At 40.7% G+C, this 25,641-nt stretch overlaps 1 protein-coding gene across 1 annotated transcript in view; it reads right to left on the reverse strand.

Moving 5' to 3' along the window:
• Positions 1-1,164: 1,164 nt before the first annotated feature.
• FDX1 (ferredoxin 1) overlaps positions 1,165-25,641 on the reverse strand; it is a 28,278-nt gene continuing 3,801 nt past the window's right edge. The window contains exons 2-4 of the mRNA XM_090029404.1: positions 12,543-12,667; positions 9,368-9,497; positions 1,165-5,454 (exon numbers count right to left, since the gene is read on the reverse strand). Of these exons, the coding sequence (XP_089885530.1) occupies positions 5,340-5,454; positions 9,368-9,497; positions 12,543-12,667 (370 nt within the window). The 3' untranslated portion in view covers positions 1,165-5,339. The remainder of the gene's footprint in view (positions 5,455-9,367; positions 9,498-12,542; positions 12,668-25,641) is intronic.

Genomic DNA, 25,641 nt, shown 5'->3' on the forward strand with positions numbered 1-25,641 from the left:
AGGCTTTGTGGTCTCAGCATAGGCTACCACTCCTGAGGTTTTCACCCTGTTATGTTGTAACACCTAGATGTGACATGAGTTTTGCGTTGAAGATTTTGGGATGCTGTTCCCCCCGAACCCCTGTACCGATCTTCTTGAAACTTGGTGGGCTTCATCCTCTCTGCAGAGTCTACCACCCCTGACAATGTCATGCAAATTGGATAAAAAAAAACAACGAAGTTATAGGTATTTTATTGTTTCCCTATTATACCCTATGGCCGGATCTCAGAGGTGGCAACGAACCGCTTCAGAAAGCCTAATGAGGCCAGCACTTCCAGCTGTGCTGCTTCAGACCCCAAAGCATTCAAAGCTTCTCTGGATCCAAAGCTCTGTCCAAAGCCTCGCACAGCCCTAATCTGTGCCTCATAGAGATGGGGGAGCAGGAACTACTTGCTTGTGAAGCTAGACCTTGCATTCCTGCCTGCCTTCTCTGCCCCATGGGGAAAGCCAAGGCTTTGAGGGGCTACACTCTGCCCACACAGTCAGAGCAGGTCCTCAGGGGGTGTTAAACTCACCCAGCCCCAAGGGCTAGATCCAGGCATGACAGTATGGGCTAACACAAGCTGTTGTTCACAGCCTACTGCTGACACATCTACAGTAGGACTGTATTCTAGATTTTGGTGATAAGTCCTGTCCCCATTTGCTCCATCCCCAAATTCCCCCTGGGAGCCCTGCACGCCAGATGACAGCTCCTCACACTGTATCTCTGTCATCCCTGTTGCAAGGGATGAAGCAGGCAATACAGCTCTCTTCCTTGGATGTTATTGGTCTATCTTCCAAAACCAGCAGCACTCAGAGTTGCATGTATCACAGAAAATCAAACAGAACTAGGGATAAGTTCCCCTAAAGACAATGAAGCCCTAGGAATAAGATGGGGTCATCTCATTTCCTTGCTGGTAGTGAACTATGAGTTCAGTTCTGCCACAAAACTAGAGGTATACGATACAATGGATCAGTGGCCAAAGTGAAATGAAGAAAATATGTGAGGAAGTATTGCTAGCAAGGTTAATGCAACTTCTTTCTTTACCCTGGAATACTAAGACAGACAAGTACGGCAGAATAAATTCAAATGGTTAAGTTGAACCAATACTTAAATTTCTTGATCAGAGGGATGCACGATTATCATTCTCCTTATCTTAATCTTTATTTCCACATGAAGTTGGATCTATAATACATTGAGGTATTTGTCATAAGGCTTTTAAAATAGCATTCATTTTGCACAATCACAACTGTATGCCTGAACATATGTATGACTTGCACTTTTACCATGAAACATAAATCCCACATTAAATCCAAAAATATGTGGATATGAGACAAGTACAAAATGGAACAACATTGCTATAGACAGAGTGTCTATGAAACTGGTATAAAATACAATTTATTTGTAAATCATTTGGACAGTTGAGAAGCTAGTACAGCTCTGAGTGGGATATATTTTCTAAACCAGATGCAAATAAATTCTCCTCACCTTTCACAGAAGCTTAGGGCTGGAACCTAGATCTACATTTATATGCACTACGGGACATCACGGAATACACAATGAACTAAATGATTACCATTGTATTCACGTTCTAGAAAAGCCACTGAAAAATTGCAGCAGGAAACCTTCATTGTGAAGTGCTCACTAATTAAACTACTACAAAGGTGACTGTTGCTGGTTAGCTGTCATGTGTTTGTTTAGCAATAGTGTCTGAAGTATAGTTAAGTGTCTTGAGAGTCCTAAAATGAAAAAAGTGCCTTGTATTATAAATAAAACTTATTGACACTTCATTTTCCTTTAGTATTTGGTATGCATAACAAACAATGCTTATAGTTATGATCTGAATTAAAAGTTTATTTCCAGAATGTGAGGATCTGATTTTAAATACATTTTCAAAACCCTTAAAAAACATTTTAAGTGAATATTGCTACACACAAAATGGAGTCAGGGCAAGACAGAAATATGGAGTGGCTGACTTAGTTTATGTTTGATATTATATTCCCACCATGCTACAGTAGTTATTCACAGAGGAGCACCATAGGAAATATAAGGTATCCCATTTCTTATTTCCTAATGAGTCTTCAAAAATGAAATACTCCTGTTGTTTTTTGCTGGCCTTATTATACAGTGCTTTTTGAAAAACTAATATATATAGTATATTATTGCCAGAAAATACCATAAGGTATAAAGTTAAAGTTCTCTATAAATTAAAAATGGGCTTAACTCTAAGAAACTGAATTATACTAAAATATTTTAAAGAGAACCACAAGCATCAGAAGAAAATTTAGTGTTTTAAGTGTATTTATAATGGAAACAATTCCCTGATCATGGGGGAAAAAAACATTTTTTTAAGTTTGAAATCCAGTGTACCTGAAATATGGGAGATGAAGCTACATATTGGTATTACATATTGGGAAAATTTAACTTCTCCTTGTGTATGAGAGAGGTTTTTGGAAAGGCTCCAGTTGTCTGTCAGCAGCTCAAATAAGACATTGAATACATGTAATAAAGCCCTCAAAAGAAATAAATGTTTGGCTATATACAAAATGAAACACAGGAACACCAAACTGTTAAAATGTCTTTAACTGCTATGGTCATATGATTACCTTTATAGTGGTAGCTGCTGCTTCTAATAATTTAAGCAGAAGACTAAGTTAAACAATGATCATTAGTGGCATGGATTTTTTTTTTTTTTTTTTTTTTAATATAATGGCACTCTAGAAAGAGGCCAAACACTATTAGTGAGGGTTAAAAACTATGACCGGTACTAGGCTAAACTAAGCCTTTACTAGCAGTGGGCTGGAATGACCCAGCTGGGAAACAAGGCAGGCTGGCACCAGGAACTGGCTGCTGCTGTCTCTATTGCTTCTCCTCACTTCCTGGGTATGTAGCTGTATGGGAAAGCTTCATGTCACCTGGTCACAGAGCAATGCACCAAGAGCCTCTACCACTGAACATGGCCAGAGCCCCAGCTTCAAGGGCCAGGATCCAGCCCGTTGGCTGTAGATTGCCAACCGCAGCTCTAAACTACCCAAATATAGTGTTCCTGCAGAGCGATCTCTCCCCACTCTGTTCATGTTATTCCACTATGAATGAAATAATTATCCTTTGGGCCAAAAAGAGTAAGTAAATGAGCATGACCACCGCATTGTATCAGAAGTGTGTTTCAGTCCCTGCTCCAAATAGCATAAATACTTCATTGGAATGCAGGGACTGGCACTCAAGCTGCCTCTTCTCCAGTAAGTCCCTTATCTACTAAGTCATAGACTTTCTCTTATGCACTTATTTTTAAGCACTATTAGAACATTTCTGGGTATACCCTGAAGCAGACTTTTAGGTACCTGGGGAATGGTCCTGGCATAAATTTAGCTGCTGCTGCTTCTCGTCTCTCTACACCACATCTGACCTTTGCTCGTTTGTTGTACTTTGTGAGACCTTTCATTGTACATGTACCTTCAAGCAGTACACATTACAGCAGGTGTTGCATAGTTTGAGGCTCTGTGCTGTAGTCACAGGTGGTCCCACTTATTCTTTAGTTCCTTGGAGCATCCAACTCTGGTACATAGGCATTTGAGACATCTCCACCTTTGCCATGATTTATCAGCCCCTGGTGATGAGGACTCAGCTACAGGAATGTCTACTTTTTTGCTGTCAGGTATCTTCTTCAGCCTCTCATTCCACAGCTCTAGTCACATCTCCTTGGGTGTGGCATTGAGAGGTTGGGTGCCAATGAGGAAGCTCCTGTGCGACTTCAGATGTCTGTGTGGTGTGGGATGGACATACAGCGGGTGTCTTGTATCTTTTGTTCGATTTGATCCTTCTATCCTGCCGGCCACTGCTCTTCCGATGTCAGGTGGAACGATGCCAGCTAGCAGGTACACACTGTTTACGCTGGTAGGCTTCCCATGATGCATTGACACCTATAATTCAGGATGGGGTCAAGGTGCTTGGTATGTACAGATCACTCCCATACAGGGCATGCATACATGGCAGAGAAGTTGAGAGCCAGAGCAGCAGCTCAGATAGTTGAGGGTCCCCATTTTGAGTTGGTGAGCATATATAAAATGTTTTTACAAGTACCTTTGCTTTTATCTTCATGATGTGGTCTTTGTATGAAAGGGTTCAGTTGAGAACAACTCCAAGGTAAACTGGATTTGGACAGTGGGATAGTGGGGTCCCAAACCATGTAATGTTGAGCTGGTGGTTAGCCTCACAGGTTTTCAAATGGAAGACACATACTTGTGTTTTTGCTGGGTTGGTGCATAATTGATTTTAAGTGTAGGATGAAGTTAGTCCAATTAGTGCCTAGCTTAGGGATTTTTCAACATGGTCAAAGCCAGTGTTCTGGACTGTTGTGCACAGGTCATCTGCATAGATGAGACATTTTGTTTCCAGATCGATTGGTTGGCCATTGGTATAGATGTTATATAACATCTATACAAGTACTCTTTCTTGGGGGAGGCCATTAATCTGTCACCTCCATCTGCTTTGCTTCCCATCGAGTAACAAGAAAGTCCATTTTCAAGCAGTGTTTGCATCAGTTCTGCAAGGCGTAGCTCTTTTGATTATGACCCATGATAAACTTAGCTATCTGAGGACTTTAAACATCTTTAGGTTTGACACTAGCTAAGTGGGAATTTTGAATCTAAATTGTGGACCTTCATGCTTTAGTCCTTTTGAGATCTAACCCACAATTTCAACAATATTTCCAGAAGACAGAATGTACCATGCCAAATAAAGAGTTCAAAATCAGGTTAGGCCCCATTTCAGTATATTACACTAATGTCTCCCTTAATTATACATATACATGCTGCAAAAGCACCACACCATTTAGCCATAAAATAAAGTACCTCTCTCTTTGGACATACCAGCTTTTACTGCAAGCTCTAAAACAGAGTTTGATTAAAAAGCATCTTACCATGCATCCCATCATTGTAGGGGCCTCTAGGCCCAAACCCCTTAAAAGCACAATTATACTGAATGTAAAGAAAAAAAAAAGTCACTATTTTTGGCACCAAAAAAAATCTTTTTTCAAATGCAGATGAGAAAGGGAAGACTCCTTTGCACAATGAAATCTATTACCAATTTCTTTTAGTATAATTTGGCCAACATTTTAATTTCAGCTATAAAACTTTTTTAAAGTATTACCTCATTTTAAGACTCAAAGTACAGGTAGTTCCAAAGAAAATGAAAATAGTATTAATATAATATTCAGTCATATAAAATGACTTCTCATATAATGTTTTCACATTGAATTAAACGTTTAGAAATAAGTTATAAAAATAGTTGCATTCCTGAAAACCACCGAACAGATTTTATTTTAGGAATTCTTGCTCATATCTATAGATTGTCTAACATCAGCAACAGCTTCAGGTACTCGAACAGTCATATTGTTCATAAATTTCTTCAAACAGATCTGGCAGCCCAACCGTGATCTGTAAGAAAGAAAGAAAACCACATGCTTTAGTCCCAGGCAAACACTTATATGCATATGGAATTATAATATTGCAGCCACAAGAGATATCCTGGTTTCTAGGCAAGGGTGCCATTTGCCTGGATGCCATTTGTTTGGGCTAAATACCACACATAAGAATGCTCCCCTCCACAACAAGTCAACCCACAAATTCAACTTTTTACCGCATCTTTTTAAAAAGAAAAGACTTATTTAGTCGAATTTCTATAGTAAAGAATATTACCTTTCAGAACCCATTCACATGAAGCCTAGCTGTTTGCCAAAAACTGTGTACTGCAAATATCTGGGAGATATTTTAGATTAGCTATTCCAAAGCAGCAAAATAACACAGCTAAAAGCAATGTTAATTATGTCCTCAACATATGCTGAAAGATTTGCTTACTTTAAAGGGAGTACAGGGAATGTATTTTGAAGTATGTGTTTAAGGCCCTAATCCTGCAAACTTCTCTAAGCCTAAGCATTATTGCTGCTTGAAGTCATTTAGGATCTGGGTTGGGTGCAGGAGCCAGTGTGCATGAGTTTCATGAAGGGGCCTAATTTTGAAAGTCAGCTGGAGAGGACACCTAAGGAATATAGGGCAGAATTTCAAGCGAGGTAAATGGCTATAGCCCCTCAAAATTTCAGCTGCGTTACATACATACATGAGGTAAGGTATAAAGGTTTACTTTACGAAGGCTGTTAAGTCACTAATTTCTCATTTTTGTATACGTTTTACATAAAGCAAGCTGGTGGTCTCAAATCTACGTTCCTAGTCGACAAGCGTTCTGGTCATATTACATAACAACTGGTATAAAAAAAAGAACTAAATTCTCACTGGTTGCACCTACACATGAAACTTAAGGTGATAGAATAAACTCTGGCGCAGTTTGTGTTGGAGTTAACTGCTCCTGGATGTAGCATTTACAGATGTGCCCAGGACAGCAGCACTTCAGACCTGGTCTGGAAGCAGGCTGAGAGGGTCCATCCCAGGCTCCAGACGCCAGTGGAGGGGCTGGCTGGGACATGAGAGTGCCCAAAGTGAAGAGGCAGGCAGGTATCTGACCCCCTGCTGCCTGGGGACCAGGTGTAATTTATGCCTAGGTCAGTGTTTACATGTGCATTTCATTGAAGTTAATAACTCTGCTGTAAGGGGACAGCACTCTTATGATGGAGTTAATTTACTGCACTCTAATACTAGCTTTCATGTAGACAGTGACACTTTACTGCAAGCTAATTAGTCAACTCCACAGTAAAGCGCGTGTGTAGATGCACCCACTGATTATCCTTATGGATAAGGATATCCATAGAATTGCTGAATAATGATGTAACTGTACACAGGCCATTTTTGTATAGAAGTATATTAGGGAAATAAGGACACAGAGAGAAGTGAGAATTTTCACCCAATTTGGCCACAGAAAGTAGTCTATAATTGTGAGCAAACACAAATGCATGGATGCAGATTGCTTAAAAAATGCCTGATCAGGCAAAAATCTGAACCCTTGTTGTTTCAAAACAGTCTTCTGTAACTTCTGTCTGCGCTGCTTCCCAGCCTGTTGCTGATTTCAGAATGGGAGAGGGAAGGGAGCAGAGGGACTTCAGTCTGGGGTTTTTTCAGCCCTTGCTGCAGGGTGGTCTGGGTGTATCAGAGTCTTCCCTGAGCAGGGGGCGCAATCCACCCACCCTACCCTCCAGCACTGGCTGGGGAACCCCTAGAACAGCAGTTCCCAAACTGTGGGTCATGACCTCAAATGGGGTTGCAGTATCAGCAGATGGGGTCATGGCACAACGCTCTCTCCTGTGCCAAGTCCTGTCCAGTGAGTTGCAGAGGCCCAGATAATTTTTGTTCTTCTAATATATAAACTAGTGTCTCATATTTTAACCTAGATTCACTGTACCAAAAGTAACTAAATTCCACCAAAACACAACAGCCCCCTCTGCCAATTACAATAATTCTAACGTAGCCAAGATTTAGTAACTCAGGTTCATTTCCTCATTATATGAAGTAAAACTGTAGTTCATTAGCAGAGCAACAATACTTTGAGAACAAGCAAAGACAAGTCAAAGGAGCCAGACATTCATTAACAGAACAAATCACTATGTTACCTTAATAAACATGTCCTACAAATTGCTTTCTCTCCTTTGGTTTGCTAAGGATGCTGTGGGGGGGGGGAAATCTATATTTATAAAAAACTGCTTCAGGGTGATTGTGTGTGTGCTAGATCAATGCAGGAACAGACAAGATAAAATTAACTAGATTTTATAGAATTTTGAACGTATGGTTTCTTTATTTTTGAAAGAATATACAAAAGAGAAATTTAACAATGAAACCTTCACAGTAACAGAAGTAAAAATAACTTCAGTATATTCCTCAGAGTGAAGACTACTCTACAGGAATGGACTTGTAATTACTATTACAGGAGAGTCACTTAAGTCAGGGCTTCATCACCAAGAGGAGCCTGGATACACTACACATTAACACTGCTGTATCTTCTGTATCTTACTTTGTTTTGGAGTGGAAGACTATGTTTGGAGTGGATAGACAACCCACTATACTAAGGCAGCCACAGTAGGCACTTCTATGGTGTCATGCCAAAAGATAGCAGGCAAGCAGCACTGCGCAAATGGATACCACAGAAACTACTGCCACTATACCAGCAGTTCCTAACCTTGGGGTTGTAAGCCCATTTGGGGTAGCAACAATTAAAAAAAATGGGGTCATAAAGATGCTCAACAGTGTCAGCCAATTATGACGAATATACTTCTGATTTATAAATATGCAACTCAGAACAAGGAACAACAGTCTCAAGTTGCAGCAAGGGAAGTTTAGGTTAGATATCAGGAAGAATTTTCTCACTAGGAGGGTAGTAAAGCACTGGAACAAGTTACCCAGAGAAGCTGTGGAATCTCCATCCTTGGAGGTTTTTAAGACCTGGCTAGACAAAGCCTTGATTGGAATGATCTGGTTGGGGATGATCCTGCTTTGAGCAGGGGGTTGAGCTAGATGGCCTCTTAAGATCCCTTCCGACCCCGATTTTCTACGATTCTCATGCATGGCAGTTATTCATCCATGCACGACAGTTACAGGTCCAACACAAGGTGCTTGTACATTACAGGAAGCTGATGTAAAAAAAAAAAATCAGTATGTTGATACTGGCTGAAATACATTGACAGACAAATCCAACATGATGCTTTTTTCCAAAAAGTTTCTAATTGGAGCTCTAGTAAACAGGAGGAAAGCAAATAGGAATTATAACAGCCAAAATCAACTGTTTTGCCTTCTACTGCTATCAAGCATTTCACTAAGAAAATATCAAAATTTGGTCATTAAGGAGCTAACATGCACAGATGAAACAAAAAAAGTGTTGTGTTGAAATGCTGTCTGCAGATAGTTCTTGGCCAAAGTATTAGAGGTCCTCTTTCTTTGTATGAAAGCATAAGGTTGTGGAAATGGAAGGCAAATTTGATTGGCACCCATCTGGTTTCTATAGACGGCCACTAACCAATCTGTTCTAACACAACAGAGTTTTGTTTTGTGTGTAACTTGCACAAATATTATTAAAATAAGGTGGAAAGAAAAAAAGAAAGGACAGCAATAAAACACTGAAGGGGTGGGTGGGTTTTTGGTCATTTTGCTCTCTATGAATTCTACACACAGCACGCCTGAACAGCAAGAGGATATTACTGACAACTAGCAACAACCTGTAGGTTGAAAAATGCCTTTATGTTAAAAAAAAAAAAAGTTGCTCTTTACCGATCTGCTATTCCTACTTATAAAACATTTCACCTATTTACTATGGTCTGATGAAGTCATTCCAGCAAGAATGAATTATTTCCTATCCCCTCCTCTTATCCCTCTCTTCCAGGCCTTCAGAGCATTCAGATAGGTTGTGCCTTACGTTTCTGTCAATCCATATGCTAGATCCAGCATGTCCATCTCTTCATCGGTAACTGCATCTAATTTCTTAAATATTTGGTCCTCAAAGATTAAATGACAAGTGGAGCAGGCCAATGTTCCTTCACATGCACCTAGAAAACAGAGAAAAAAAATAATAGAAAAACCCAAGATTTATATACTCCCACTGAAGACACAAAGAGCTTATGATGACACTTCGCTGTCAAGCCAGGTGATGCACACAGGTAGCTGGGTTAGGTGCAATTCAAAGATAGGCAATGTATTTAGTAAGGTTGCCTTGTATGCTAATGTATAAGGAGGGGCTTTTTCCACATGCTGATTGGCAGGAGAAAAATTTGTCTCATATTCAAGTAAATACAGTACTTAGAAGCCTATCGGTCTCTCTATATTTTTTACACAAGAGAAAGTAGGTGCAAGTCTCCAGTCCAGTTGGCCAGGGAGAAGAGATGGAAGGAAAGAGTTAATGTTTAGTTTCTCCCTCCACATCAAGATCACCATGCCACAGTATTGTGCTATATCAAACCTAGCCTCTGGGGAGAGAACTGGTCTCACTGACCCAGGAGACAAAAAAACACAGCAAACCCAACTAGAACCGTGTCAAATTATTTCCTCTCTGCTTTTGCTCCTGACACTAATGGACAACTGTTTTTCATAGGAATTTTGAAATGTTAGAGAATATGGGAAGAAAATATAGTTGCCTGAGCGCAAGATATTTGTTCAATCCTCTTCTACCAACTTCCCCATCATCCTTCCAAAGCCTCTTTAAAAATCCACCTTTACAACAATGATTTCCTCTCACCAACAAATCTTCTCACCATCCCTTTCCTGAAATCGTTTGTTTTCTTATTTAGATTATTGCCTTTGAGGCAGGGAATATAGGTATTCTTGTGAAGCATCATGCAAATCTGCAGTTTTCTATGAATAAATTAAAATAAATGAGTACATTTTAGCAGCACAGTTTGCTGTACCAGGGAAGAGGAAAGAACAAGTGCAAACAGTATAAAGAAGACACATAATGAGAGACCCAGTATGCTAGGAGTCACTTTTCCTGAGATGCTCATTATTTGGAACAGTCTTACCTGGAAATGACTGTAAATGGGTTGGGCTGGGTTTTTTTGTTTTAAAAAGTATTTCCAAGATAATATGAACACAAAAAATAAGAGACAGGCATGTAAATATACGCTTGTGTAATTTAAAACTTATTTAGTTATAATATGATGGAAATGATAAATATAATTTTGTATGTTCTATTTTTTTTTTTAAACAGATTGCATTAAAATTTCGTGATACACATCACCTGCCATGTGCCTGGGATAGAGACTTACCAAGAGATAAAGATCGCATAAAAGGGAAAAATAAAAACATTTGTATGTTCTATTTTTTTTTTTTTTTTAATTTAAACTTTTTTTCTGACCCCCCTAGGAAAAAAACCCTGGAGCAGCGCATGCATGGGCAACGTGCCCTTGCAGTGCGGAGGACACTGGACTGCATGGTACATGATGCTGCAAACATGTTTGCAGTGCCACATATTACACGACCGCACTCATTTGGACACACCTTTAAAGCTCATCATGTACATTCTTGGTCACTGCATCAGTTACTGATAATTGCTTAATCTTACCCCTGTGACTCAAACAAACATCAGCACAGATATTAGCTGGTATCTAGTATAATGACAGTACTTTGCAATTTAGATTTTCTTATTCTAGGCCACTTTCCGGATGCTAGAGCCAGTGTCAGCCTAGTCAGTATCTAGTGGGTAAATATTGTTACAAAATTTAATATTTTTGGTCACTGCTGGCAACTAAAATCAGTGATAGTTGGTCACAGGGGTTGAAAAGCATTGTTAACTCCCTTGCTGTTAATTGCACCAATACAGTAACTCTGGTAGCCACAATGAGAAGCTCTGCGGGACAGATCCAAAGGTGAGTTGTCTGGCCTGTGAGAAGCCACACAGTCTGGATGAGGTCAGGAACTCAATTGAGTTTGCTACCCCGTCTTAAATTATTCATTCATTCAGCAGTATGTCTAATATGGACAATACAATGATAAAGTACAGGAAGCATGTTAAGCATACCTCAAAAATGACATGCGCTTATTACTTTAAAAAAAAAGCTAAGAGCTAACTAATCATTTACTAGATTACAATAAAAGTAAATTTCAATAACTTGTTTCAAGTAGAATTCTTTTCCCACAAACTGCTCAATATTGTTTTATTTGATTAACTGATCTTTGGCTTTTGTTTTCTAGTTTTAGCTCATGCAATAAACCAAAACATGCTAAAAGCAAATATAAAAATAACAGGGCAAATGTTTGATAGGAAACATTTTTGTCCTACGTAAAATTATGCAGATAATTGAAATATGTAAATAACTGATGTGCAATAAAGCAGAATCTACTGTACCAAAAATCCTTTAGTTTCTGCTTTATTGCAAGAGCCTTTGGGGATACTGATCCTTTCCCTAGACATCTTATATTTTTTTTACAAAAACTATTTCTTAATCATGAAGAGAGGTGGTTACTTCTATAATGGAATTTAAATCGTTCATTGAAAATAACCTCACTTGTTCCAGGATATGGGGAAGTGGGGTGAGGTGTATGGCAAAAAAAGAAGGAGGGAGTTATTCTGCAAACACAGCTGAAAGAATTGACTGGTACCCTTGTCCAGAAGGTGGAGGCTGCCTACTTTATAGACATGTGCAAACTGAACAGGAAAAACATACTGGGAAGCAAACACAAGAAAAATATGGGAGGAGGAACATGGCAGCCAGGGCTGCTCTGCCCTGGCTCAACATGCTATGCTCCTGGGCACGTGTAAACACGGTGCCTAGCTGGCAATAAATTCTGGTGCTATAAGCACCAGAGTTTATTGCTTCGATTTACTTGCACGTGTAGACGTGCCCACTAGGAAAGAAAGGGGGCATAAGAACCATCTCTTTCAAATGAAAAACTGTTAGATACATTTGCTGCCTTCTACTACTATATTGTTGTCCCATTTCTTGTCCAAGGTCCCTGGAGCCTGCGAGGAAAAGAAGAGTTGGGCAAATTCTTAAGGAAGGCATCTTGATTCAAATGCCATTATCCTATAGCAGTGAGAAAACTGGTAATCAATTTTACTTCCAGAAATCAAGTCTGATATTTCATGTAATTTTACTTACCAAATCCATCTATGTCTAGGTTACTGTCAACAACAACATCCAGTAGTGAGTCCCCAATTTTCCCTTCAGCTGTTAGTTTGTCACCATCACGATTTATGAAATGAACAGTAACTTTATCTTCAGAACTGAAAGATAAAAGCACACCCTTCATGCTTATCTATAAAACATATATGGAGACGGACAGCAAAAGAAAAGTCCAGAGCTTGAGGGGACATTTAGTTTTGGCTGAACACTAATAAATCAACAAGCATCAAATGTTTCAGCACAAACACCTAAAGGAACTGTTAGCTTGTGAACTCTTCTTGACAGCATCTCTTTCCTTCTCTGTTTTGCAGTGTTGAGCTTGCAGACTTAAAAAGTAAGGAACAACAATCAAGGTTTGTGCTTTGTAACAGCAAGAAATAGGAGAAAGGCATCGTATTCCAGGATTTTCCTGTTTGCAAATAAAGTCAGAACTATTTAGTTTTAAAAACACAACATTTATTTTTTTCTGTTACAATACTGAATACGCTGAACATAAAATAAGAAGACCAAAGAATCAAGTTATCACTTTTCTGGTAGGTACACACAGACTGCACAGATGAAATATTAGGGCACCTGACAAAAAAAAAAAAAAAAAAAAAAAAATCAGCTCCTATTTGTTACTGCAGTCACTGCTTTTTGTGTCAACATCTTTTAGTTTGATTTATAATCCATAAAATACGGTTCTAATATTTAAGTGACTTTAAATGGCATTATAGAATTCTAACAACTGCATGTGTCTTGCTGTTTAAAGCACAGCCTGAAAAGTACTGTATAGAATGGTACCATCACTTGGAAAATAAGGGTGAAATCCTGGCCTCAGTGAAGCCCAGGTGACTTGTGATTGACTTTAAATGGAACCAGTTTTCACAGGTTACACACATATGTCATCAAGACAGTACTTTATTTTAAAAAAACAAATGAATCAACAAAGTACAATTTCATTCAAATAATATGAGAATAGTGTCCTCTGTCTGACTAGAATACTTAAAACACACATTGGAAGGCAAGGTTCTTTGGGTAGATGTGATATCTTTTATTAGATCAACTGAGTAGTTGGAAAAAAGATTTCTGCAAGCTTTTGGGTGCAATCACTGTTCTTCAGGCAGTCTCTGCTGTTCTGAGACTCCAAGGAATGAAAGAAGCAAAAAGTGTGCCAAGGTGTCAGTGAGAATGTACACAGGTGGAAATTAGGAAAACAAAAAGGTAGAGCAGAGAAGGGAGGGAGGGAAAAAGACAAAAAGGTGTAAGGGAGGCTCTACAGTAGCAGATATTCAAGGTACAGAAAGATGACAAACTAAACAGCTGGAAATTAGGAAAACAAAGGGCAGAAAAGGAAGGGAGGAAAGAAAAATGTAAGAGGTCAGGTCTGGCAGGTACTTGGTGAATCAGATGTCAGGCAGGTTGTAAAGTACCATAAATCCAGTGTCTATATTGAGTCCATGATTTTTTGTATTCCGTAGATTTATGAAGTAAAGTTTGTAGGCTTGTCTACAAAAAGTATTTTATAAGTTCCCTTTGAGGGTTAGGACAGAGAGCAGAGAGGGATTGATTGTCCCACAGGTAATTTAGTATTTGGATCATTGATAGATTCTTGATGTGCATTCAGTCTGGTGCACAGTTGTTGTTTGGTTTCTCCTACATATTTTCCATCACGGAATCAACTAGCCGCTCTCAGGAGGTTCTGGTCTCTTGGCGGATGTCCCGCCCCTTCCAGGCTGGTTTGTCGTTGGGGTAGTTCTTTCCTCCTGTGTCGCCAACCCCGTTCTCGCCTGCCATGTCTTGGTGTTCCTCAGCAGGCGGGGTTAGTTAGCGGGTCTCTCGGTGGCCTGGGCTAGGCCTGATGGTTGTTCATGGGGCTCTGCCACCCCTACACCCCAGCCTCACGCAACCTTCAGTGGACTTCCTTGTTATCTGTGGCCTTCCCCGCAGATCACGTCCGCCGCTCAGCGTCCCGAAGCCAATGGTGAGAGGCTCTGCTAGCTCCTGCGATGCTTCACACCTTAATCCTGTCCCATGGGGAACCTTCCCCACTACTGCCCCTTCCAAGGCTTCCCTGCAACCCTACCACAGGGGCACACCCCTATAGACTCTGCCCCCCTAGCTCAGGGTAGTCTGAAACAAAACCAAAGCACCTCCACCAACCCACCACCTATTCCCCGTCCCTGAACCTTTAAAGGGGAGAGATGACTCTATACTCTGTTTGTCACTCCCCGGACTAGCCCCGATCCAACACTTACGATCCCCGCCCCGATTGCAATCCCCTTCAGGGCTATCTCCGGGTCTTCGCCTCTTGGCATGTCGTCCTCCGCGCCCCACCGTCCTGGCACTCCCACCCGAGTCCTGCTGCACTCTAGGGGCCGTTTCCGCTTTCCCTCACTCAGCCAGCCAGTCACTCCTCCGTTGTTCAGCAGGGGTCTTCGACGCGGTGCTCCTCTCCTCAGCCAACGTTACCTCCGGTTCGCTGGTCTCCTCAGTGTCTGTTCGTGGAGCCCACTCTGCCGCCGGCATCAGCTGAAGCTTGGTCTCCTGGCTATCTGCCCTCCCCGCAGCAGTGGCCGCCATTTTTATTTTTGCTGGCCAGTGTCTGACGCTGATGCCACCGGCCAGCTGCAGCTGTACAAAGAGGCAGCTAACGAGCTGCATAGGTTCCTCTCTCCGCTCCACGTGCACTCCACTCCCTGAGCTGCAAGGAAGTGTGTCCTGCATTACTTTGCTTCCCAGGACACATTGGATAGGATATATTACATTTCTGGAGGTGCAGGAATGGTGATGGTTTTGCTGTGAAGTGTAGTTATTGTGGGACTGGTGGATATGTGTTTGCAGGTTTTTCAGGTTTTGCATTTCTCGTCCTAGCGTGAAAAGCCTCCCAACACAATCCAAGAGACTGAAAAACACCATCTTCTTACTCAAAAGACCTGTCCCTGGTAATTAAGCATGGTCCCATCTATTAAGTTAAGTAATTTAAATACATTTATACTGGTTTTGATGACTCCTAGCATTGCAGAGCTACCAGAACGTGAGCTGGATTTGTCATTCACTGATATCAGCATGTCCTTTTAACATAAGCAGCTGGAAATCCACCAAAGCGACAGAAAAAATATTCAAATACTCCTGACACGATATGCCTTAGAAAAATACCAGAAATTAAAAGGAATTTAAATTAGTTTGTTTCAAAGCCCAAGATCATAGCTATGGAACTGAATTTAACTAAAGTTATCCAGAAAAGAAAATAGAAACATTTGAGATGCAAGATAAAAATGAAACCGGTGTGTCTGTCACAGCAGGAGTGCCACTGGGCCACACACAAGGTGCAAACTGAAATCATTGCTCCTTAGGCTAACTATGGCCCAAGCAAAAAAAATTACAGAACTTAACAGAACCTGGAATGGACGTGACAACACGCACAAAGAATATCCCAGGCTAGACACAGGACCAGACATTATTCCTTCTCCAAATGTCTGATGGAATGGACTGGATTTATATTATTTCATATGTAAGAGAGCTTTTTACCAAATTCAAACAAACTACATCTATCTCACTCTAGTAACAGCAATGCAGTTGGACAGGTTTCACAAAATGCCTTACAGAGCCTTTAGAAACTCTTTTTTTAAAAACAAATACCATATAATGTAAAATAAAGAACTCTGTTTAACTTTTGATTTGTAGGATTGACAAAAAGATCCTTACTTGGGAGATTAACATTTAAAATATGGAATAGAACCCAAGCAGATAATTCTATAATACCAAGTCGCTTTTAAATATTAGAACCCTATTTTATGGATTGTAAATCAAACTAAAAGATGGTGACCCAAAAAGCAGTTACTGCAGTAACAAATGGGAGCTGATTTTTGTCAGGTGCCCTGATATTTCACCTGTGCAGTCTGTGTGCATTTGCACATGCACCTAACAGTAAATGGAAAACACAAATTATTCCCAAATTGGTAATAAATCTCTCTCCCCTAGCCAACAAATAAAATGAATTATACAAAATCTATGTTTTAAACTGAAATCTACCAATGGGAATGGCATATCCAAGCAATCTCTGTAATACCTACAGGCTTTGGGTAACCTTCAGTTTACAAAAATTACCCAAGGAAGCCAGTTCATAGCAAGTCTTATCTGTATACCAACAGTAGAAATATTCATGCTAAAGCCTACTTTAAAAAAAACAAACATATTAAATATTTTTCAGAAAAATGTAGCTTCCTATATTAAACTAAAAATAAGTTCCCTATCAATGACTAAACTAAATCAAATATTCTGAAACTGGTTATAAAGCAGTATTTTAGAACCACCCTTAAACCTGTATTTTTAGCCAACTCCAAGAACGTTTTTTTTGCTTCTGACTGAATGTTTTTTGCCATAATTATAAAAATCTTTGGCACCAATATGTGCTATGATTCATTATTATGCCATGTTCAATTCTTGTCAAACGTTCCCTCAGTCCATTTTCCAGAAGACAGCCATAAGCTACCTTCAGTAACAATGAATTAGTCCCAAAGATATAATCAGTGATGAAAGACTGACCTTGTTTATCTGCAAAATTCAAGTGAAGCATGTGCTATATTAAATTCGGTTGGGTTCTGCTAAAGATAAAATTGCTTACTTTTTAAAATAAAGAATTGTCAATGTATATCCATCAAGTAGGAATATTTGGCATTCTACCAAGTAAAGGAGGAATATTTGCAGTTGGGGAAAACACTTTATACCTAGTTTGTAAGCTTGCTAAATGAAAAACATTATTTCTTTAAAGCACCCACAGCATGCCCTCCATTCTCTGATGAGATGGGAGTTTCTTCATGGAAATAAATCACAGGTGATCAGGACATCTGGTTCCAATAATGCCAGAAGCACCAAAGATCAGAAGGTAGGCTACCTTCTTTTTAATGCCAGTCTTGCAGAAGATCTAGGTGTTCTCAGCAGATTCTGGCCCCCAGGTCTGGCCCTGAGAAGTTCTATTGCTAAGTTCACACATTAAGAGATTGGCTGCTTGGACACCAACTCAAAAAAAAGTCTTTTCTGATAATAATAGGCTGGGACATTTCAAGCTTGGCATGTCCATTCTGGCCAACTAAAGTGTTAAGTTGATAAGTGTCAGGTTGTCTGTCCATAGGACACTGACAGAACAGGGAATGAGCTATGTGCAGCACTGGGGTGCCAATCAGTGAAGGAGGGGTGCCAGATGGGCTGGGCAGGGGTAGAGCAAAGAGGTAAAGAACCAATTAGAGGGAAGAAACACAAAGGGGTGGCTCTGAAGTGAACAGAGCTATATCTACAGCAGCAGTTCCCAACCCCACCTCACAACTCAAATGAGGGCTGCGGGGGGGGGGCAAGGCCAGCAGCGCTGCACACAAAAAACTAGCCATGCTTTGTGTTGGGTACTCTCCTGCCCCTGGGCTGCCACCGTTGCACTCCACTCCCAGCAGCAGATCACGGAAAAAAAAAGGTTGGGAACCACTGATCTACAGCAAGAAAGGAGGAGAACAAGTTGATCTGTCAGCCACACAAATAATGTCTCATGAGATAAAGTACAAAACTAAATCTTCTGCTGTATGCGCCTGAAGCCATCACAATTTGAAATGTAACCTGTTAGTAATATGAGGGAAGGGAAGAGTTAAGGACTCAGGTTTGCAGCTAGTTATGAAGTCAATTATTTTTAGAAAGATTTCTGATAGTTTTTTGGCAAACCCTACTCTGGCTTGGTTGGCAAATTAAACTACAATTTGATTATTAAAGTAGGAGCAAAACAGACTTTATTTTCAGAGGAGAACTGCCTCTCATGCTTTATTACAGCTTTCTGCAATGATGCTGAACTGTAATTCTAGCTGGATCAAGCAATTTAATTTGCAAATCAGTCAGATTTGCATGCACTAAAAAACACATTAAAAAGATTACATACATGTTAACTCTGAAGACAATGGGATTACTTGCACATTTCAAGCAAGCTCCTGTTCAGTTCTTTGTGATATTAGAACCTAACATTTGCAAACAGATTTGTATGAGAAATGATAGTAATTATAATGAAATTAAAGGAATTTTAATAAGTGTCTGGGACACATCAAATCCCCTTTTTGAATGAAAAGCTTTTGTTATGAATCAACAGAAGAAAGTACCAAAGGTCCTAGGACAAGTAACATGAATCATATGGTACAGAAAATATACTAGACACTGCTCGAACAAAAGGTACTCCCCTCCCATAAATACTGAAGTGTCAAGTTCCCAAAGATTTTTTTTTTTTTTTAAATCAGCAAGATGAAATACTTTCTGTATACGCATACAGCATGAGAAGCTTCTGGAGCCGGGCAGTCCTGCAGTAATTGAATGCTAGTTTTTCAGAACTTACCGTGTGTACACACATGACCAATCTAAAAAGCATATATATATGAATGAAAGTGCTAAGTTTTTCACATTCCCAAAGCATAGACTTTAAGAACAATGCCAAAATCACGAGAGTTGGCAACACCGCGAAAATTATCTTCGTCTTCCCCCTTCTACAAACAAATACTGTACACCATTAAATTCAAAAGAACCACGACGGAAGGACTATCTATTCCAACTTAATCCCTGCCGAGGAATAATACCAAAGGGGCGTCTAAAACATGAGGAAATCAGAACCTTGCTGTCTTGTTAACTTACATGATGGATCATCATGATTTAACTTTTACATATTTTTAAGTGTGAGGTTTACAGATTGATAATCTTGACCCAAGCTATATAAACACCCACAGAATAAAAGACTTGAGAGAAGCAAATCTTAGAGCCATTAAGGTAACTCAAAAAATGCAGATAGGAAGATAAGGTTGTCACTGCTCATTGATGGGTCCACTTACTGATCTGCAGCTGAGCAAATGCACTGCACTCATATAAGAGAGTTATCTCATTCTCTTTACTGAGAGCAGCAAATTACATCACAAAAATCACTACGCTGTATGAACTGCAGGGATGAAGGTAAATCGGAGAAGGAAAAAAAATGCTTGGTTTGAATCTGGATGGCACAGCAGTGATTAGGACAAACTGCCAGTATGTCTGTCACTGAAAGTTTAGCCCCGTAAGGAAAAAGAAATCCAGGGGATTCAATCTTTTACAAACAAACACACAAAACAAGAACACACCTGAAAGTTGGAGGACATTGGTCTTGCTCTGGTCAGGCAGTATGAAAAAAAACCCAGCTACATCAAAAAGTGGGCATATGAAGAACTATTTTGCGACAGAAGAAAACAGTGTAACAAAAGGGAACAAAAAAGGAAGATCCCTCTACCAACATAACTAGAGAACTAGTGCAGGAGGGGCTGTCTCTGAAGAGATCCAGAGACAAGCTGTTGACGTACAGTGGAACCAAACATAAACCCTGAATTGCAAGAGGTATATAGTAAGAAATAGTGGTAAAGAACCATCTTGAGTTTAGAACAGACTCCTGCCCACAGGTTGGTGTGCTGGAGCCTTTTAAAAGGAATAGCCCAAACTTTGGCATCACCTGGAAAGGTGACGCATAACCCCCTTTTTTGAGTCAAGAACAGTCAAGGAAAGAACCCTGACTTCAGGTAGGAAAAAATGTTTTCATGAGAACACCGTTTTGTTTGGACTTCTGTTTTGCCTCAAGTTATGCATTTGTTGCTATGGCCAAAGATTAAAATTTCCATCTGGGGACATCATTATTGCCTGCTGGAGAGGAGACATTAAGGACAGGGACACTGGAGAGGTAAGAATTTGCCATAGTACATTTGAAAGGAAATATGCAAACAAGTGGTCCTTTCATGTTTTGAGCCATTAAAACACAGAAAGCAAAGGGTAGAGCTAAATGGTCACTTTTTGGGATAGAGGGAGGTCAAAAGCGGGGACCTGCAGGGACAAAAGGAAAATATCATGCCACTATGGAACTCCTTGGTACACTCACATCTTGAATACTGTGTGAAGTTCTGGTCTCTGAATCTGAAGGAGGATATAGTAGAATTATAAAAGATACAAAGAAGGACAACCAAAATGATCAGGGGGATGGAACAGCCATACCAGGAAAGACTTTTTAGTTTTTATTTTAGGCTTGGATGCCTCAGTTTGGGAAAGAGATAGCTGACGGGGGATATGATAGAGGTCTATAAAATCATAAAGGGTGTGGTTAGAGTGAAACAGGAACTTTTATGCACCAAGTCCCAGAATCCTAGCACTATGAGACACCCACCAAAATTAGCAGGAGGCAGGTTTAAAATCAATAAAAGAAAGCACTTTGTTATGCAGCACTTAGTTCACTTGTGAAAGTCATTACCACAGGAGGTTGCAGAGGTAGATAGTATATAACCAGGTTCAAAAATGGACAAGTTCACAGATGACAGATCCATAATAACTATTAAACAGAACAATCAGAGATGTATCTTCTGGCAGATGCCAGAGGATAGATCACTTGAGATATACCCTGTTCATATGCTCCCCCTCTTAGCATCTGCTTCTGCTAAAGTCACGGAGACAGAATACTGGAGCAGATGGACCATTGGTCTGACTCAGTATGGCACGCTAATGTTCTGATGGGTACTCAAAATAATAATACTGTTGTGTTCTGCATCAGGTTTATCCTGATTATGAAGCAAAATTTTAAAGCCCTCCAAAATGAGTTATGTTATAGTAACTGTGTTTCTTCAATTCTTATCTATAAGGATTGAACTCCTGATGCACATACGCACACCAGCTATATCTGCACCCCAGATCCCAGGTATCAGGGGTATAAACAGTGGAGGAAGCCCAGCAGTTACTCAAATGCATCACCATTACAGAGTCCAGGTAGTATAGCCTTCTCTAAAAGCAGAAAAGGATTAAGAATAGAGAGATACAGATAAAAAACATCAAACACAGAAGCACAATTCACTTTAAAGGTTACCAAAAGGCAAATCCCTCCCTCATCCCCACCCACAGAAACATTAAAAAAAAAGTGTTGTCCACTTGGATTCCAATTCTGGTGACTACTAAGGCTGCCTGAACTGAGGGGAAATGAGTTGTACTCTACCTTATGACAAAATGTAATACAATTAGATAGAAATTTAGAAAATCTTTGGTATGTCTACACTGGAAACTTACTGTGCCACACAAGTACTGTCCCACACATACAAACACACGTGCTTTTTGAGTTGATACTGTCTGCCCATTTTACTCTGATGTAGTAGTATGAAAGAACCTTAACATTACAGGTGCACAGTGTGATTATCACTGGCTTGATGGGAGCTCAGGGAAGAAAAACAGCAGGTGAAATGAGCAGATTTGAATTAGAGAGAGACCATTTTTGGTAAAAATCCAAGCGAGTCATTTTGTTCCTGGTGGAGCACTTTATAAGGTTGACCAGCTGCAAGGGCCCAAGTTTCTCCAACTCTCAAAGCTGATATGACTAATATTAAAAATGTGGTCTTATCAAATTAGTATAGTAGGCAGGTTATACAGGTAGCATAAACACAGGTTACTAAAGCCTGAAAAGGCAGTCCTGTCAAACCAGTTAATATAATGCTGGAAGAAGGTTCTCCTGGACTAGGTAAAAGGGCATTAACACGTTCAGGAACTGTAGGGCAGGAAAAATGCTGTGACCCTCAACAAGAGAATGCTGTGTAGATAATCACATTAAATATACCCTTATAGGATGGACAGTCCATTGAGAATGCCTTAGAGAACAGCAGCTAGTCCAGAATAGCAAAAAACAGGGATTTCCCATGGAGAAGCTGCATTTCCCTATTAGAAAATGCCTAATTACTGCATATATTAGTTCATAGGCTAATAAACTTCTTGCTAAGACATCTGGGACTTTAGCACAACAGCTTCTATCTGTTAGCCAGCCTGCTTTCATCTATGATACTGCTGTGAGATCTGATCTCTACTTTGAAGACCACATTAAAATAAACCAGGTGATATGCTCAGAAGCTATGCTGATACATTCACCAGCTACAAACAGTAGAAGAATCTGGGCCAGTAGTATCACATAGATTGAATTGTGTGCGAGTCTCCTAAGGCCCCCTGGAATTAATGGAGTCGATGAGTCTCAATGTCCGTAAGATACAGGCATCCAACAGACAGCCTGGGTTTAATCACCTTTGAAAGAGAATACAAAATATTTTCTGTTTTGGGATGTGTTAATGTTCCAATTCTTTGAAAGAAACTTGACATTTTTTGGCTTTCCTGGAAGTAGGGGTTACTGGTGGTGAGGTCTGTCACAAGTCTTTAGCTAGTTCTGACAAGTCTAGCATATGCCTAATGTCTGTACTCCAACTCTCCTTCCTCCCCACCCCCAGATTCTTAGCTGAATACCTCACCTCCACTTTGGCCTACCGCGCCCAGCAAGGGCAAGCGGGGCTGCTTATGATGCAAGGGCAAGCAGGGCTGCTTATGACAGCTACAGGCTTCTGCTCCCTTTCTGACTCCAGCTAGCAACCCCAGCTGTGCCTCCATACAAGCACAAAGCTCAGATGCAGAACTACAGACTTCAGAGACAGAGAGCAGTGGGTTCTGCTCTGTTTTGTAAGCACTCTGCTGCCTTCTGGTGGTTCAGGTTGTAAGGAGATATAGTTTGCTGTGTTAGTCTGAAGTTAAGTGCAAAGGAGGGGAGATTGTAGCCTGTTCTAGTACTTTGGGGGGGTTTGGGTAGAGATGCACCAGTACATAGGTCCATATCATATTGGCATCAATAAAAGGAAAATTGACATTATCAGCAACAGGCTTTTCTGGCTGACGTGGCTGATAATGTTGCCAATAAATGCCACATGCATTTGTGCAGCTGCAGCATGCATGTGGCGAGGAATGCAGCCGGGTAACTTGGAGATCAGCCTCTGGCCAGTAAGTCTGGGGGGGTTGGGGAAGGGACATGTGAAGGAGGAGTGTGAGGGGGACATATCAAGGCCTCTGCAGTGAGGGAAGGAGTGGGGCTGGAGGTGGGGCAGGGTAGGACGAGGCACAAGATAGAGCCAGTGGCTCATGTGGGGGGATAGAGAGATGGGAGGGAAGATCCCACCACTGTGTGCACCCCCAGGGGAGGCATGAGGGGGCACATGCCCCCTGGATCTGTGCATGGGGCAAAGGTTGGTTGTTGCTGAGAGCCTGTGGACTGCACTGGACTTTTCCTGATAGCTGCGCTTGGGCCAGGTTGGGCAAGTTCCTCTGGGTTAGTTCTGGAATGTCATTTTTTTAGTACGAAATGGGTACATCTACATGAAACACTGTGGAGCTGCCTAATTAGCTCCACAATAAAACATCACCATCTGCACAAGTGGTGCTGTTAAGCCAGAGTAAACTAATTTACTCCACCTTAGGACAGTACTGCCCAACTTACTCTGCCACAACGCACATGTAGATGGTGACCAGGACTGACTGGGACACACAGTGCTATAGTGCAGTGGCTGCCTGCTGGCTAGCCCCACACTATACCCTTATGCCCCAGCCAGCCCCTCTGTAGGACACCGAGCAAGGCAGAAACAGCCCCAGCCAGGCAGCCTGACCCCCTGGGTGCTTTGCCAGCCAGGGCTGCACCACCCTGATTCAACGTGTTGCAGTCCTGGGCCCACATGTAAACATTGAGCCTGGGAATAATAAAATCTGGCATAAACTGTGCCAGAGTTTATTGTGTCTAATTAATTTCACATGTAGATGCACCCAATGATGCCCTAGATAATCAAATATTTTAGTCTTTAGTACATCTTGTTATGTGTAACAGTGCCTGAATCAAGGCCCTGCTTTCTTTGCTGGTTTGAGGCTAGTTCTGCCAGCAAATCCTCATCACACACACACACACACGCGCGCGCGCGCGCCCCAATTGCCCGTCAAGAATGACAGGGGGAGATGGGGGGGAAGGGGCTGGGATGGAGTGCCACCACCCCATGCTGCCGCTGTTCTGCCTCTTGCAGGGAGCGGGGTGGGGGAGCCGAGGCCAGCACTGCTGGTCTCAGCTTCCCCCCCACAAATCTGGTCCTCAGCCGGCTTTGGAATCATGGCAACACTCCCCCATGCTTGGAGCACTCCGATTGGCTGTTTCTGTCAGCCAATCAAAGTGCAAATAAAGTGTTCCAGACAGACAGACTTAGGCTTTTATAATTTTAGAATACACACACGCCATCTTTCAATAGCTGAAAGGGTAGCTGTTATTTGGACAGCTACAACTGGACAAGTGAGGTGTTAGTCACAGCTTCCCTTGCATATGTACAGCAAGTAGCCAGATTACACTTCCCCAAATTAAAAAGTGTGAAGTCTTGTTTATAAAGGTGTACCTCTAACTTGTTTTAATGAAGACAAATTACCCAACCATGCAGTTCTCACTGGAAAGAGGCTCTTCTTCTTCCTGGGTGAGAAATGATCAGATATTCTGCAGGAATACACATTTTTTTCTGTTTTCAAGACAGAAAACAAACTTCTCACCTGCCAGCCCAGAAGGTGTAAAGACACAGAAACAGAAAGCAAGCTACAGTTCTTTCCTCTTTGAAAAGATCACTTTTGGCAAAAAAGTTTATATTAAAATGCAGACTCTAGAGATCAATACCCTCACAAAACTGTAATTTAAAATATATAAAAGTATTTGCTGAATGATCTACAGCATATTTTCAATTCTCAATCCTATAAGTTTAGGTACTATACAACTGTCTTTCCTCTGATAGGGAATGGAGAGAATGAAACAGTATTCTGTTCCATTCTCTTCAGTTTCCAGTATATCACAGTTGCTCAAACAACCTTATTTGAATGCCAGCAGCACCCCATTAAATCATGTGATTATGTTACATTTAGGAGGCCCAACTTACCCAGTTTTGGTAATTTTTTGTATTAAAAAAGGCTGAATTAATTCACATCTGTTAAAAAAAATGTAGTAAGTAGGAGACATAAAGATCTCAGCTGATGTTCAGTATTTACCTCAGTTATGCTGCCCACCCACCAATGAAAAGAGGTTTCAAATAAGAAAAATAGTAAGTTAAAAGAGAAAATGGGAAAGAGCGACTGGTGTGTTGGTGGGATGCTTGAACATTTCTGCTTAATATAAAGACCAAAACTTCACAAATTATTCTTCCTATCTAGACCTCGACCCTCCAGAAAGCCATGCCTATAACAACACTACTGTCTTTACCTGGCC

This window comes from Crocodylus siamensis, chromosome 1, assembly GCF_052110815.1.
Source record: "Crocodylus siamensis isolate JL-2025a chromosome 1, ASM5211081v1, whole genome shotgun sequence".
NCBI classification, from domain to species: domain Eukaryota; kingdom Metazoa; phylum Chordata; order Crocodylia; family Crocodylidae; genus Crocodylus; species Crocodylus siamensis.